A 12,020-nucleotide genomic window follows, 5' to 3' on the forward strand; every position below is an offset into this window, starting at 1 on the left:
ATAATTTAAAAGATCAATTAAATAGTTTGAAGAATGGGTTGTCTGAGCTATGCATTCAAGTAGTGAAGTCAAGTTTTGTTACATTTTTGGGTTTTGGGGATGAACAGGCATCATTTGGAAGCAAAAATGGCTTCTAAGTCTTTGTACAGTCCTTTTGATTTTGACTTCGGCTTGAAATCTGAATGGGAATCTACAGATGAGCTCCCACTCCTTTTTGTACCCCAAAGCCCGCTCCATTTGGTTCGGCTGCTTGAAGGATCAGTCGGAGCATTGCTTCCATCTTTACTAAAGCTAGCCTTCGCCATTTCCCTTAGTTGCTTCGGCCATGGTTTCTCCAATGTCTCAGAAGTGCTCTTGTTGCTATCACCAGGAAAACTAGTCGTTTCCATGCACTGAAATACTGGGAATTTGCTTTCAAAGCTTTTCATCAGTTTCTGAGGGATGAAATATAGGAGAAATCCAATTGAAGCTATTTTTAAACCTGTGAAGAAAGAGTTCTCAACAGTGTCTAGTTGCTTTGTTTGTTCATACAAAGCATATCCTTCACCGACCATTTGTGCCATGAACCTTACTAGGAACAATATAAGCATGGGGACCCCAATTGCAATCGAAGATTCCTTCTCCAATAGAACAAGGCAAGTAGCAAACATGCCCACTTCACAGCAAAGAGAGATAATTTCAACCAACTGTACCCTTTTCTTGATGAAAGGCTTCTTAAGAACAAGGAAGAATAGCTGAAAAGAGGTTATGCACAGCATGACAGTTATTGGAGTCTTAGACGCACGGTTATCCAAGTAGGCACCTACCAAAACTCCCAGTGTAACTCTTTTCGCAGATTCTAACATGGTATAGTATATTCTGAGTATTCCGAACAACTTTTGAATAAAAGGTGCTTCAGCATCCTCCGTTTCATCATCCGAAGCAATGATACGGTCACCTTGCCTGCTGCTGCTGAGACTGCTACCAGATATCTGTGAAACCATATATTTTGGAGGACCTCTTAAATCTTCGAATAGAGGGCCTAACATGGTTAGATAAATAGAGGTGGCTTCATTTTTCCAAGTCCACTGCCCTCTTTTACCCGGACCAAGAGTAACTCGGATGAGCTCTTGGTACCAGTGAAATTGCTGGCCTTCTTGGTGTACTTCCTTGTACAGAAGCAGCTTTCCAAATGTAATTCCGACCGACAAGAACAAAAATAATGACAGCAGAACAAAAGCCACAGCACCCAGCAACAGAATGCCAACTACAACTCCTGATGGTGTTCCTCCTTTAATCATAAAAGTTAACAAAACGAGTGAGTGAGTAACCTACCAATATGTAAATATGTCATCAATTCAATTTAGAATCAGTGCTGTTTCCTACAGGATTCGATATTATTAAACAAGGATTTCTAGATACAAGATTCTCCAGGTCAGTATCAAAGGAAAATAGTCGTTTCTCCAGATAGAGTGCCAAAATGCAGAAAGGTGAAATAGACACTATTACAGACACTTGAAGTCGACATGTGGTAAAGGATACGAAACAAATAGCAAATAAAAAACCATGTAGCAGTTGAGGTAAAGTTTTTCATGATGAACCATGAATTTTTTAGGGAAGTTTTTAATTGTTTAAGATACCTGCAACTAGAGCAGCGGAGGCCTGGCAGATACAAGGTAGTGCAAGAATTACGAGAAATATCTCGAGTCTAGGAAATATGAGCGCCCCAAAACTCCTCTGCTTTTCTGAATCTCTCTTCTTGTACTTGAGAATGAGAAATAGAAAAGCATGTAACAGTATCAAACTGCCACCAATTACGGCTAACCAGAACAAGCTTCTATCAAAATTCCTCCACCTGCTTAGATGGGACAAACAGGATAAATGATCAATATATTTTGTTAGTACTTTAATGAAGAGAGAAGACAAAAGAATCTTCTTAAACCACGTAATAAGAAGGCAAGGCAAGGCATGGATTGTTTTAAGTGAATGTATTCATATAATTGGCCATTGCTACCAGGATCGGCAAAATGGCACTTTTGAATCGCGAGTGAAATTCTATAATCTTTCTTAAACATGTGATTTCTGACTTTGAAGTTTCAGTTTTACAGTTTGTGTACTTTTTTGTAGCAATTGACAGTCAAGTAGAATATTATAAGCTTTGTTCATTTGAAAAGATCCATTTACAAATGAAGAATTTGTTGAACACACAACAGACAGTATGCTAACAACATTACCCATTTGAATGCAGCCTATCCGAAATATATTCTGCTTCTGGTATAATGCTTTGGCTCTGCTCAAATAAACACAGGTCTGTTACTTGAATGCATTTCTTGTAACCTATGATATTTTATAGTGAGAAATAAAAAGTGATTTCCGACCTCGAAAAATGATCTATATTCAATCGGAGTAAGTGGTGAACCGTATACTGCAGCTGCTATTTTGAAATCTTTTTTTGGTTGAAAAGTATGGGAGATTTCCCTATCATATGCTTGGGAAAGGAAAGAACTTGAAGTTCCACTGGGGCTTGCACCCATCATGACTGGCTGAACATGCCCAGTTTCCCATGGGAGACTAAAATAAGGAATGCTCCACTCTAAACTCTTTGCAAATTCATAATACTCTACCGGCAATGTTACCGGTAACCACCTAATCAGTGCAAAAACCTGAATGTGGCATGCACTTCTCTGTATAAAAAAAAAACACAAGGATTCAATTGTTTGTCACTTTTTGTTTTATATACTGTTGACTTGATAATTACAATAAAGAATAGATATTCTACTCCACAAAATACATACGAAATTGTTTGTCAGTCTAGGACTTATGAAGCTTAAAATATTAACAAATGACTGGTCAAAAACATTGGGAAGTGTTTTGTCTGCATGAAATCTTACATATTGTCAAGGAAAATAGTTGGAAAGGTAACTGAGTACACTTATATCATTATGCTTCATGCTTTCATAGTGATGGCATGTGGAGATGATCTTTAGAATCATTACAAACGAAAGCAAGTACATTGCTTAAAATCAAAGTGGAGAAACAGAAAAAAAAAGTGTCAGGTATCTTACAAAGAGAATCCTTGCTGGGTCAGATGACAAAGATGAAGATGGTCTTGAAAATGCACCGACCGATTGAAGGCTTGCAGTCGACATGGTCAGAAGCCCCGCAGTGAAACATGTCACCAAAAAAACAGCAGTTACAAAGATGGAAATCACCGAAGAGATTACAGGTATAGTATCTGCATAAAATTCGGATAACAGACATTAGATTAGAGAAACAGAAAAAGGTTAGCAACAACAACCTCATGAATGTAGATTTTTCAGATCAATTGAGGTAGTAATAAGCAAAGATTAAGAGGAAAAATATTCTTACAATGCCTCACTCGAAGAACATTAGATGCCAAATTCTTATTTCCAGCAACATCCCCAGTTACATTCTCAGGGACACTAACAGAAACAACATCATCATCTGCGAGTATTTCTGCAGCATATATGCTTCTACTAATTTCATGGAAGCTGGAATGTGTCAAAAACAAGGAAAAGAAGTTAGTTCATTGCGGATAACTCATTCAGAGCATATTTTCCTTCAATAACAAGCCAACAGAAAGCACAAGTACATATTTCTCCACTTTTAAGTTTCTTCCAAGATGTTCCTTATTTTCCTTAAAAAACCTAGAGCATAAAGGTTGGTAATTACTTGCCTCCGCAATTTCCCTCCACTGATGGATATCAATGATGAATTAAAATAAAAAACAGGCTTCTTGAACTTTATCGAAATCGGGATGTTGTCTTCTTGTGTCCTCATATGACTTGTGCTTAATCTCACTGCAGTCCTCTGAGAATCTACATATCACACCTATGTCCATGTCAGTAGGCATGTAGTGCATCTAATCATTGTTCAAAGATAATGTTATTAACTCCACAAATAGAGAAAACTCTTCTCACTCAAGAGAATACTGCAGAAATGGAAGTAAATTTTATCCTCCACGGAATATGAAATTTCTTTAAATTTCGTTTTAGAAAAGTAACTTGTACCATAAAGGAAAGTAACAGGTGCAATTGGAGAAACCGGAGTCCCTTGTCTGCTTATTGTAGAGTTTGCACTGAGGCTTATTGTTATTATAGCTATATTAGATATATTAGCAACCTGAAAGGAAACAATAAAATGAATAGTGAAGTGTCAAAGAGATCATGAGTTAAGTGAACTTTAGAACTTACTGACCATAAAGCCAAATCTGCGATTCCCATGATGTTCTCCAATAATAGGAAGAAGCGTACCCTGACTAATGCTCAGAGAACTTAAAATCTCGGTCGATGAGTTGAGAATAGGTGTTGAGAAGTACAGGTACACCTTAAGGTTATTGTAATTATTTGTTGCCTGCACTGTCCTAACTTCACTTTGTAGTTGAAGCAATTTCTCAGGAACATGAACCCTCAGGTCAACAAATACACTTCTTCTATCTGTGAAATACATAGAAAAACATTTCATGAATGGGTAATTGAAACAGAGAATAAATCTGAAGGAAAGAAGAATACTCACCATAATGCACATAGAAAGTTGAATTTGGTGATCTAGTAAATGGGTTCCCAGCAGCATCAGAACAAAAATCCCTGTCCATTACCAATACCAATCGTCCATACTGAGAAGCAGATGATATGCTCACAAAAAGCAAATACTTGAGATTTGGCTCCAGAATGGTGAGTGATGATGGTACAACTTCGCCAGCACCATAAACAAGCAACTGCCAGGAGACATGTTAGAATTTGGTCATTCATTTTATGCATAAATTGATAGAATAGACTCACAAATGCTCGATAAGAGGGGGGGGGGGGGGGAGGAAATCATATCCTATCTTTGGTCATTTGAAGAATTAATTGACATGGAAATTCATTAAATACACATCATAAAGTCGCAATAACCTTGTGAACATACATTGTTGTTGGTCAGTTGATAAACAGAAAACAAAGGGGTTGTGCACTGATGAACAGGGCAAGCAAATGTAGGAAACACATGAAGTAAAAATCAACATAATTTAGAAGTTTAGAAAATTAAAGGCCATCTACTCACGTTGCAATCATTGACAGATGAACATCTAAAACCTCCTCCACCAGAACAAGATTCAGTGAAAGAAATATTTACAGAAACATTTAAGGTACTTGTGAAAGGTGTTGATGAGGTTATAAATGCAGTGGGAGGGACAGTATCTGCAAAAAGTAAGTTACAATAGAACTTAGTGAAGGACGCTATAATTATTCAATATAGGTTGAATTGAACAATCTACATATACAAAAACAGCTCATTTTGTATTTATTGTAGGAAAAACAAAAGGAAGATGATTACAACTTATAAAGAATAAAGGAAGGTATCTTAACCAACAGTCCAGTTATAGCTAGAGCAGGCAGGTCCTCGAGAGCCATTTATGCAGACCACAAACGAGTGGTTTCCATCTTGTAAGCCTGAGTACAAAATCTTTCTAGCTCTACAATCTGAAGCAGACCCATCATCCAGCTGCATACATGGGGTCACATGGAAGGAGTTTGCTTTAGGAAAACGGATTCGGGAGCTAAGAAAAAGTAGAAACTGTAGTGAGTAACAAGCTAACCTTGCAAATGATGCTACAGTGTGAGCAAGTAAAATTGGCAGTTCCCAATAGTTGAAATACAAATTTGGCTGAGTTGTGGTGTGAAAATGTAGGGGGAGCCTTTAAGAACTTAACGGAGAACTGAGAAGAAGCTTCACATTTCCCTTTGAAACTCAAAACCAAACAAAGAAAAACCAGACCTGACATGTTGAAGAAAGCCATTGCAGAGGAGACTCCAGAGTCCAGACTGAAGTCTCAAAACGTACTGTAGAGTTAGATTTCGTCACAGAAAAAGAGGCATTTTGGTGGGGTCGGCCTAGCTACAAGCCTACAACCTTAAAATAAAAACAAGGAAAGGAATGCACTAACTAACGATAATAATGGAGGGGGGAAATGTGGTGGAGGAGACTGGAGATAAAGGGAAGAGAAGGAAGAGGTATAGATTTTAGAAGGAGAGTAATGGTAGTGGTTAATAATTTACCAGATTAAGCATAGCGCACATGAAACTGACACTTCAGGACAGGTCGTGCTTTGTGTAGATAAGCATGACACAGAGAAGGATTCCCCGAAAGGATTTGTAGGACACACACGGCTAAAGACTATTGACTGCTGTTCTTTTACGGTTACTACAACTCATGTCAGGAGGGCATACCAAATTTTCAACAAATGATGTAAATGATAATTTGGAGAATTGAATTCAACGATTCATTGCTTTCCAGTTTTCATCCTTCTGATTCCCACTTTGTAGAACTTCCTTGTCCATGTTGCATTGATAAAAATTGTACTCTACTTTGCCTCTGACATAGGGAAGTAGAACCAATTTATTTTTCCTTCCATGGAAGTTAATAACCATTTGCCATTTCTCTTTTATTTGTAAAATACAACCGACCTGGAACTTTAATATTTTACTCAAATAATCAAGAGACTGTTAAAAAATATACTCTTTACCACAAACAATATTTCTTTATCTGTCTTTAAATACCAAAAGAGAAACATCAAGTATATAACATATCCCAGAAACCAAGATATTAAAACAGGCATGCTGGACGCTTGTTTCCTTTTTCAAGACTGATGCTGGGCACCCTCACTTTCAACAATGAATTTAAAAGAGAAAAATGGTATTTAACGAACAAGCAAGTGTGGGTGTAGTCTGGTGAAGTTGGGCCCCACAAACAGTAGAGGAAAAAAAAAAAATTGACAATTGACAACTACATGCGTGAGCAGTTTCCTTCTAAAAAGAAAGATGAATGGTATTTGAAACTCAACCTCAAAAATATTATCTCTTTGCCTTACCATTCCTCTCCCATCACTCATTCACGGATAGAACAGAGAATATATATATATCTATATAAACCAATAAGAGAATAGGACATAAGAGATATACCACACACCAGAATAACTTTTTACAATGGAACATTGATAAATCTATAAATATTTTTTAGGATGGACACATATGTATTAATAATAGATATTTTTCGTCTGAGACAAACATAAATAAAATTTTAAGATGAACACATCAGTAAAATAAATAATTAACATAAAAAATTCGAATTCCCACCGCAATGAAGCAATGGGACTCATATCAAATGGTAACATCGAAAGCAAGCAAGCAAGCTGGATTCAACAATGCAATGTTATTAAATAAAAGCGAAAAAACATAGGTTAGGTATAACATTATTAATATCTTCAGAAAGGGCTAAATACAATAACTAGCAGACAATACAATAGCAGTCGAACAACTGGCAAACATACATGTCTTCGACCCAATCAAGTCATGTGCAGGAATAGGCCCTTGAACACAAACCCAACGTTGAAGCTCAACTTACTACCACTAGGGAAAAAACTCAGATCCCTTCAGCCCACAAACTGAAATTTTGTTTTTATATTTTAAAAAAGCACGGAATAAAGTTATTTTTTTATTAATATTAGATAAATTTAAGGTAATATCTATTCAAATATAACTCTCAACAATTTAACATTGAATGTTCACACCTCTTGACATTCTTAGTACTCGAACTTAAAACCTCAAAAAAAAACAGTTACTCTTTTACCACGAAGATCGCTTAGTTTGTGTCCGAACAAAGTTATTGAATATTTCAATATTTTATTTAGACAAGTTTTGAGAAGTCGACAATGGCTTCAGTACCTATGTCCGTTGCAGGACAGGAATGATATCCCAAAAGTACAGTTTCAGGCCCACAACCAGCTGCTACTTGCCACTACTCCCAAATTGTAAACAAACCAACTCCCTTATTTAAGCTTGCTTTTTCAAGGAAGAATCATATTTACGCCATAATTAATCAGGCCAGCCTAAAGCCAATGTGGTGCAGCCTAGAGTAAGAATAAGACATTGTCTTCACTTAATTTGTTTGTAATATGGTTTAAGATAAGATTGGACATGGAACTAGGAGTGTTCAAAAAGTCTGTTAATGTTAATCGTAACCGTTAATTGGTATAACCGTTAAATTTAATAGGTTAATTTATTAAACTGTTAATGCTAAATGATTTCGGTTAATTGAACCGCTAAAAATGATGATTAATTATTAAGGTTACGATTATGAATTTTAATAAATGGTTAACAAACGGTTAACCGTTAATAAATTGAACTTATAATTATATTTTTTTTAGGGAAAATACTAATATAATTAGAAGTAAATTTTGACCATATTCCTAAAATTTGTATATTTTTTAATAAAATTTATACATAAATAATTTAATATATTTTTAATTATTTATTTCTTTAAAAATATAGAAACTTACTTACACTTATATAAAGTGTTTATTATTGGTACCAAGATATTAGGAGATATACATACTTACACCGGTATAAATATGTGTTAAATACTATACTTTTTTGTTGTATGAATTATGAAACTTTAAAACGTTCATGTTGTGTTATTTTTTAAAAATAATTGTAATAGGTTAACCATAGGTTAATATGCAAACGAACAGTTAATAACAATTAACCGTTAACGGTTAACCGTTTCTTAACGATTATATTATAATAATTAAAAAAATCTCATAATCGTTATAAAAATTAATCGACCGTTTAAACCAAACGATACACAACCGTCCCTGAACGGTCTTACCTGGAACCGATAGAAATCAAAATGCTCTTATCTATCCGTTTCACCTCTTTTCCATTAGCTACGCGCCTAGAATTCGTTTTTTGATACCCTAATTGCAACTGTAGTATTAGCCAACCATTTGGGTTTAATAGTAATTTTGAACTTGCTAGGACTTCAAAACAGAGAATTTTGTCCTACTAAACATGGTTTTAATATTTTTATTTTGCTTATTTCAAGGCTTGACCTGATGAGCTCACAGTAGATAAAAATCTGAGTCATTTCTTTTCCACAAACATGATACAAGCAGCGCACCATATATTTGCTTTTTCTTGAATGCTGCAACTGAAAACTGAATAATCTAGCTTTACAAATCAATGTCTTAACACACGCAAACCTATTAATTCTGCCTTCTCTTCCACTTTGAAATAATTTAACTTTCTAAATTTCTTTCTCTGTTGTGGCAATTAAAGGCAGTTTCCACAATTCTTCTGCGTTAAGGGTACACGTGCACAAAAAATTCAAATATCCGATTTTGTGAAAAAAAATATCCGAAACCGGATTTGGGAAAAACCGATTTTTTTTAAACCGGATCGGATATTTTAAAACCGGATAGTATAACCGGTTTAGGAAAAAATTGGACGGCCGGATTTTTTACCGGATTAAAAACCGGTTTAAAAAAAACCGGATAAAAAACTGAAAAAAAATCCAGTCTGGGGTTTAAAAATCCGGTATGGGGTTTAAAAAATTAGATGACCAGATTTTTTATCGGATTAAAAACCGATTACACCGGTTACATCATCCGACCCTCCAAACCGATTATGATCCGAACCGATTTTTTTATAAACCGATTTTTTGGCTTAGTGAAAAAACCGGATATATTTTTATCCGATCCGGATCGGATTTAAATCTGGCTATGTGCATCTCTAGTTAAGGGCAACGGTGGTGGCTTTGTCCGGCCACTCCCTTTCATTTCCATCCTTTTTTTTTATTTTTCAATTGATAGTTGTTCGATTTTATTAGTTTTGAGTTGTATTTTATCATAATTATAATAATATTTTCTCTTGACCATTTTTCTAGTGAATGGTATTATAGATACCGGTGCATTTGAACTCTTGGTGCAAATTTCTTCCATTAGTCTACGATTCTACAGGTTTCCTTGGTTACTTGTTTTCCTAATGTTTCGTTTTTTCGTTCATTTGTATATGATATTTCGTAGGCTTTCCACTATATGTGTCGGATGAGACTATAGTTAAAAAAAGATCGATTTTTCATTCACCCGCTTTAGATACTCTCTAGGTTCTCCTCCTCTATGTTTGATACTCAAAGATGTTGGAATGATCTATCTCTATCATCAAACTGTCACTAGTCACTCATCGTTATATTTTACTTATGATTATCATGAATGTATGTTTGCTATAGTTCTCTGTGATGTCTTTTATGACTAATGCAATTTACGTACCTATTCCCCAAAAAAAAAATAGAAAAAAGAATCTATTGTACTCCGTTTTCGTGAACGATGGGCTCACTATCGTCGCAATAAACTTAATCTTGGATCAGCCCTTGCTTGGTAATGGTGGCTCAAAACCGAGGAATATGCTTGAGATGATAAATCTCCGACAACGAATACAAACAGACAACCCACCTCTAAATCAACTAGACCTTGACCATAAAGAGCTGAGCCCGGATGCAAGTTTCGCACCCTTGTAATCATCTCTAAGCTGAATAAACCTGAATTATGAGCCAAAATCAAAACTAGAAAGCTTCCGCAACCATAAACACCGAACGTAATTCATACACACAAAACCAATAGTATGAGCAATACCTTTGTGCATCTTTCCGAATGCTAGGTGTGCCCTCAAACAAACTGGAGAGGCTTTCAGGAGCAACAATAAAAACATTGGCCAAGCTGGAAACAAACATTTCATCAATGAAATAGATATTTAAATGACAAAACAGTGATCCAATGTTTCATGAATTCAATAACTTACATTCCAAGGAGTTCAAATTTCTCATCAACGGAAGGAGCATTAAAACTACGCACAAATTCTCCATACTCCATTATGTCACGCTTCAGTCTTAGTCCACTACAAATTAGAACATAAAAAAGTTCTAAAGTCAGGTAAACATGTATTACAACACGTTTTACAAGATCTCTATGGTAGACATGCAACAAGTCAACACGAGGCGCTCTCTCGATCAGAAACAGTCAAAAACATATGCTTCACTGTGGTTATTTCATTGTTCGACAAAATAAGAACATCAGAACAAAGGTCAAATACCTCGGATTAAAAGTAAACTTCTGCCAATGATTAAGTAGTCCTTTGTACAAGCGATTTCCCTGAAATGACATAGGATCCACAATTTAACTTTTCAAAATGTGGCATATTCATTAATCAAAACATTATATAAACATAAACCGGAAAAATGACAATAGAAAAGAAAAAAGAAAATCAATACACAGACAACAAAACCACAATACAGAACAATTGAACTTTGATGATTTATGTTTTCTGAATCAATTATAGGCAATGAACTTTGATGATTTATGTTTTCTGAATCAATTGAACAAGTAAACAAAAAATAAGTAACATAAAGACAACCAAGCATTATAGGCAATGAACTTTGATGATTTATGTTTTCTGAATCAATTAGCTTCATATTCATAGAGAATGACCCACAAAAGTTGACTAGAAGGACAAACCTTGTGCAGGCATTTGTAGGACGATGATCAGGAGCCATCCCGTCATCAGGTGAGTGGTAATCCGTTGCCTTTTGTTCAGCTGATAATAGTCGTTCAACCTACAAAGGATTTTCACATAGATATAATAGCTGATAAATAAGAAAACTAAAGAGAGTAAATTTCAGGCAAATCTCTCAAACTATGTAGTGGGTGAGAAGAGAAGAAATGAAATGCAAACAAAGCCCATAAAAGAAATATAGGACTCAAATCGATAGGCACTCTCTTAAGCTATGTTGCTCTAGCTCTTCCTTTTCTTACGAGTACATGTAGATGAAAAATTAAACAGACACTGGCATGGAAGTCCAGCTCTGCAAATGTAAGGAAATACTTAAAAAAAAAGAGCAGACTCATGTTGGACATGCCTATTGGACAATTACCCAGACAGTATTACCAAGAAAAGGCTAAATGGAAAAATGGAAGTTAACTGACCTCAGCCATTACGGTTTCAATGCATTGCTGAAGCCCTTTATGAGCAGCACCCTCTGCACTAGACATTGCTGTGGCCATTTCTTCACAAGAAGCCGCATGAGAACCATCAACAGGCAATAACAGCCGAGATATAGAATTTGCAAAGTACTGGAAATAAAAGGTAAGATTGGTTCAAGTATTCATAAGACTATAATATTCTTTCACCGTGAACACTACTATAAGAAAT

At 35.5% G+C, this 12,020-nt stretch overlaps 3 protein-coding genes across 4 annotated transcripts in view; all 3 read right to left on the reverse strand.

Moving 5' to 3' along the window:
* Nucleotides 1–10: 10 nt before the first annotated feature.
* On the reverse strand, nucleotides 11–6,063 carry LOC120201425. Of its 2 annotated transcripts, XM_039202034.1 has the most exons (13): nucleotides 5,579–6,063; nucleotides 5,349–5,484; nucleotides 5,044–5,180; nucleotides 4,516–4,717; nucleotides 4,198–4,436; nucleotides 4,011–4,122; nucleotides 3,677–3,818; nucleotides 3,349–3,491; nucleotides 3,045–3,214; nucleotides 2,358–2,663; nucleotides 2,214–2,269; nucleotides 1,620–1,834; nucleotides 11–1,270 (listed from the first exon to the last, which is right to left on the reverse strand). In XM_039202034.1, the coding sequence occupies exons 1-13, from the start codon at nucleotides 5,777–5,779 to the stop codon at nucleotides 111–113; spliced, it is 3,219 nt and encodes a 1,072-aa protein (XP_039057965.1). In that variant the 5' UTR covers nucleotides 5,780–6,063; the 3' UTR covers nucleotides 11–110. The 2 variants fall into 2 exon arrangements, with proteins under 2 accessions (XP_039057965.1, XP_039057966.1); XM_039202035.1 differs by lacking the exon at nucleotides 5,044–5,180 and having other exon boundaries at nucleotides 15–1,270; nucleotides 5,579–5,706.
* Nucleotides 6,064–10,128: 4,065 nt separating this feature from the next.
* On the reverse strand, nucleotides 10,129–10,748 carry LOC120201433 (exocyst complex component 5-like). The gene is made up of 3 exons (XM_039202048.1): nucleotides 10,614–10,748; nucleotides 10,448–10,531; nucleotides 10,129–10,353 (listed from the first exon to the last, which is right to left on the reverse strand). Exons 1-3 carry the CDS (start codon nucleotides 10,682–10,684, stop codon nucleotides 10,275–10,277), a joined length of 234 nt encoding a protein of 77 aa, XP_039057979.1. The 5' UTR covers nucleotides 10,685–10,748; the 3' UTR covers nucleotides 10,129–10,274.
* A 186-nt stretch (nucleotides 10,749–10,934) lies between these two features.
* The window catches only part of LOC120201408 (exocyst complex component SEC10b-like), a 36,274-nt gene continuing 35,188 nt past the window's right edge, over nucleotides 10,935–12,020 (reverse strand). Inside the window, exons 16-18 of the mRNA XM_039202023.1 lie at nucleotides 11,795–11,941; nucleotides 11,226–11,424; nucleotides 10,935–10,963 (exon numbers count right to left, since the gene is read on the reverse strand). Coding sequence (XP_039057954.1) covers nucleotides 10,935–10,963; nucleotides 11,226–11,424; nucleotides 11,795–11,941 — 375 coding nt within the window. The remainder of the gene's footprint in view (nucleotides 10,964–11,225; nucleotides 11,425–11,794; nucleotides 11,942–12,020) is intronic.

Source organism: Hibiscus syriacus, unplaced genomic scaffold (genome assembly GCF_006381635.1).
Source record: "Hibiscus syriacus cultivar Baekdansim isolate YM2019G1 unplaced genomic scaffold, ASM638163v2 tig00007204_pilon, whole genome shotgun sequence".
NCBI lineage: Eukaryota > Viridiplantae > Streptophyta > Magnoliopsida > Malvales > Malvaceae > Hibiscus > Hibiscus syriacus.

Coding starts and splice junctions, on each gene's coding strand:
- LOC120201425 (XM_039202034.1), bottom strand. CDS start 5,779: ATGGCTTTCTTCAACATGTCAGGTCTGGTTTTTCTTTGTTTGGTTTTG. Junction 5,485..5,578: donor ACTGTAGCATCATTTGCAAG/GTTAGCTTGTTA, acceptor CCATGTATGCAG/CTGGATGATGGGTCTGCTTC. Junction 3,819..4,010: donor ACCTGTTACTTTCCTTTATG/GTACAAGTTACT, acceptor TGTGATATGTAG/ATTCTCAGAGGACTGCAGTG.
- LOC120201433 (XM_039202048.1), bottom strand. CDS start 10,684: ATGGAGTATGGAGAATTTGTGCGTAGTTTTAATGCTCCTTCCGTTGAT. Junction 10,532..10,613: donor AAATTTGAACTCCTTGGAAT/GTAAGTTATTGA, acceptor GTTTGTTTCCAG/CTTGGCCAATGTTTTTATTG. Junction 10,354..10,447: donor ATTCGGAAAGATGCACAAAG/GTATTGCTCATA, acceptor CTCATAATTCAG/GTTTATTCAGCTTAGAGATG.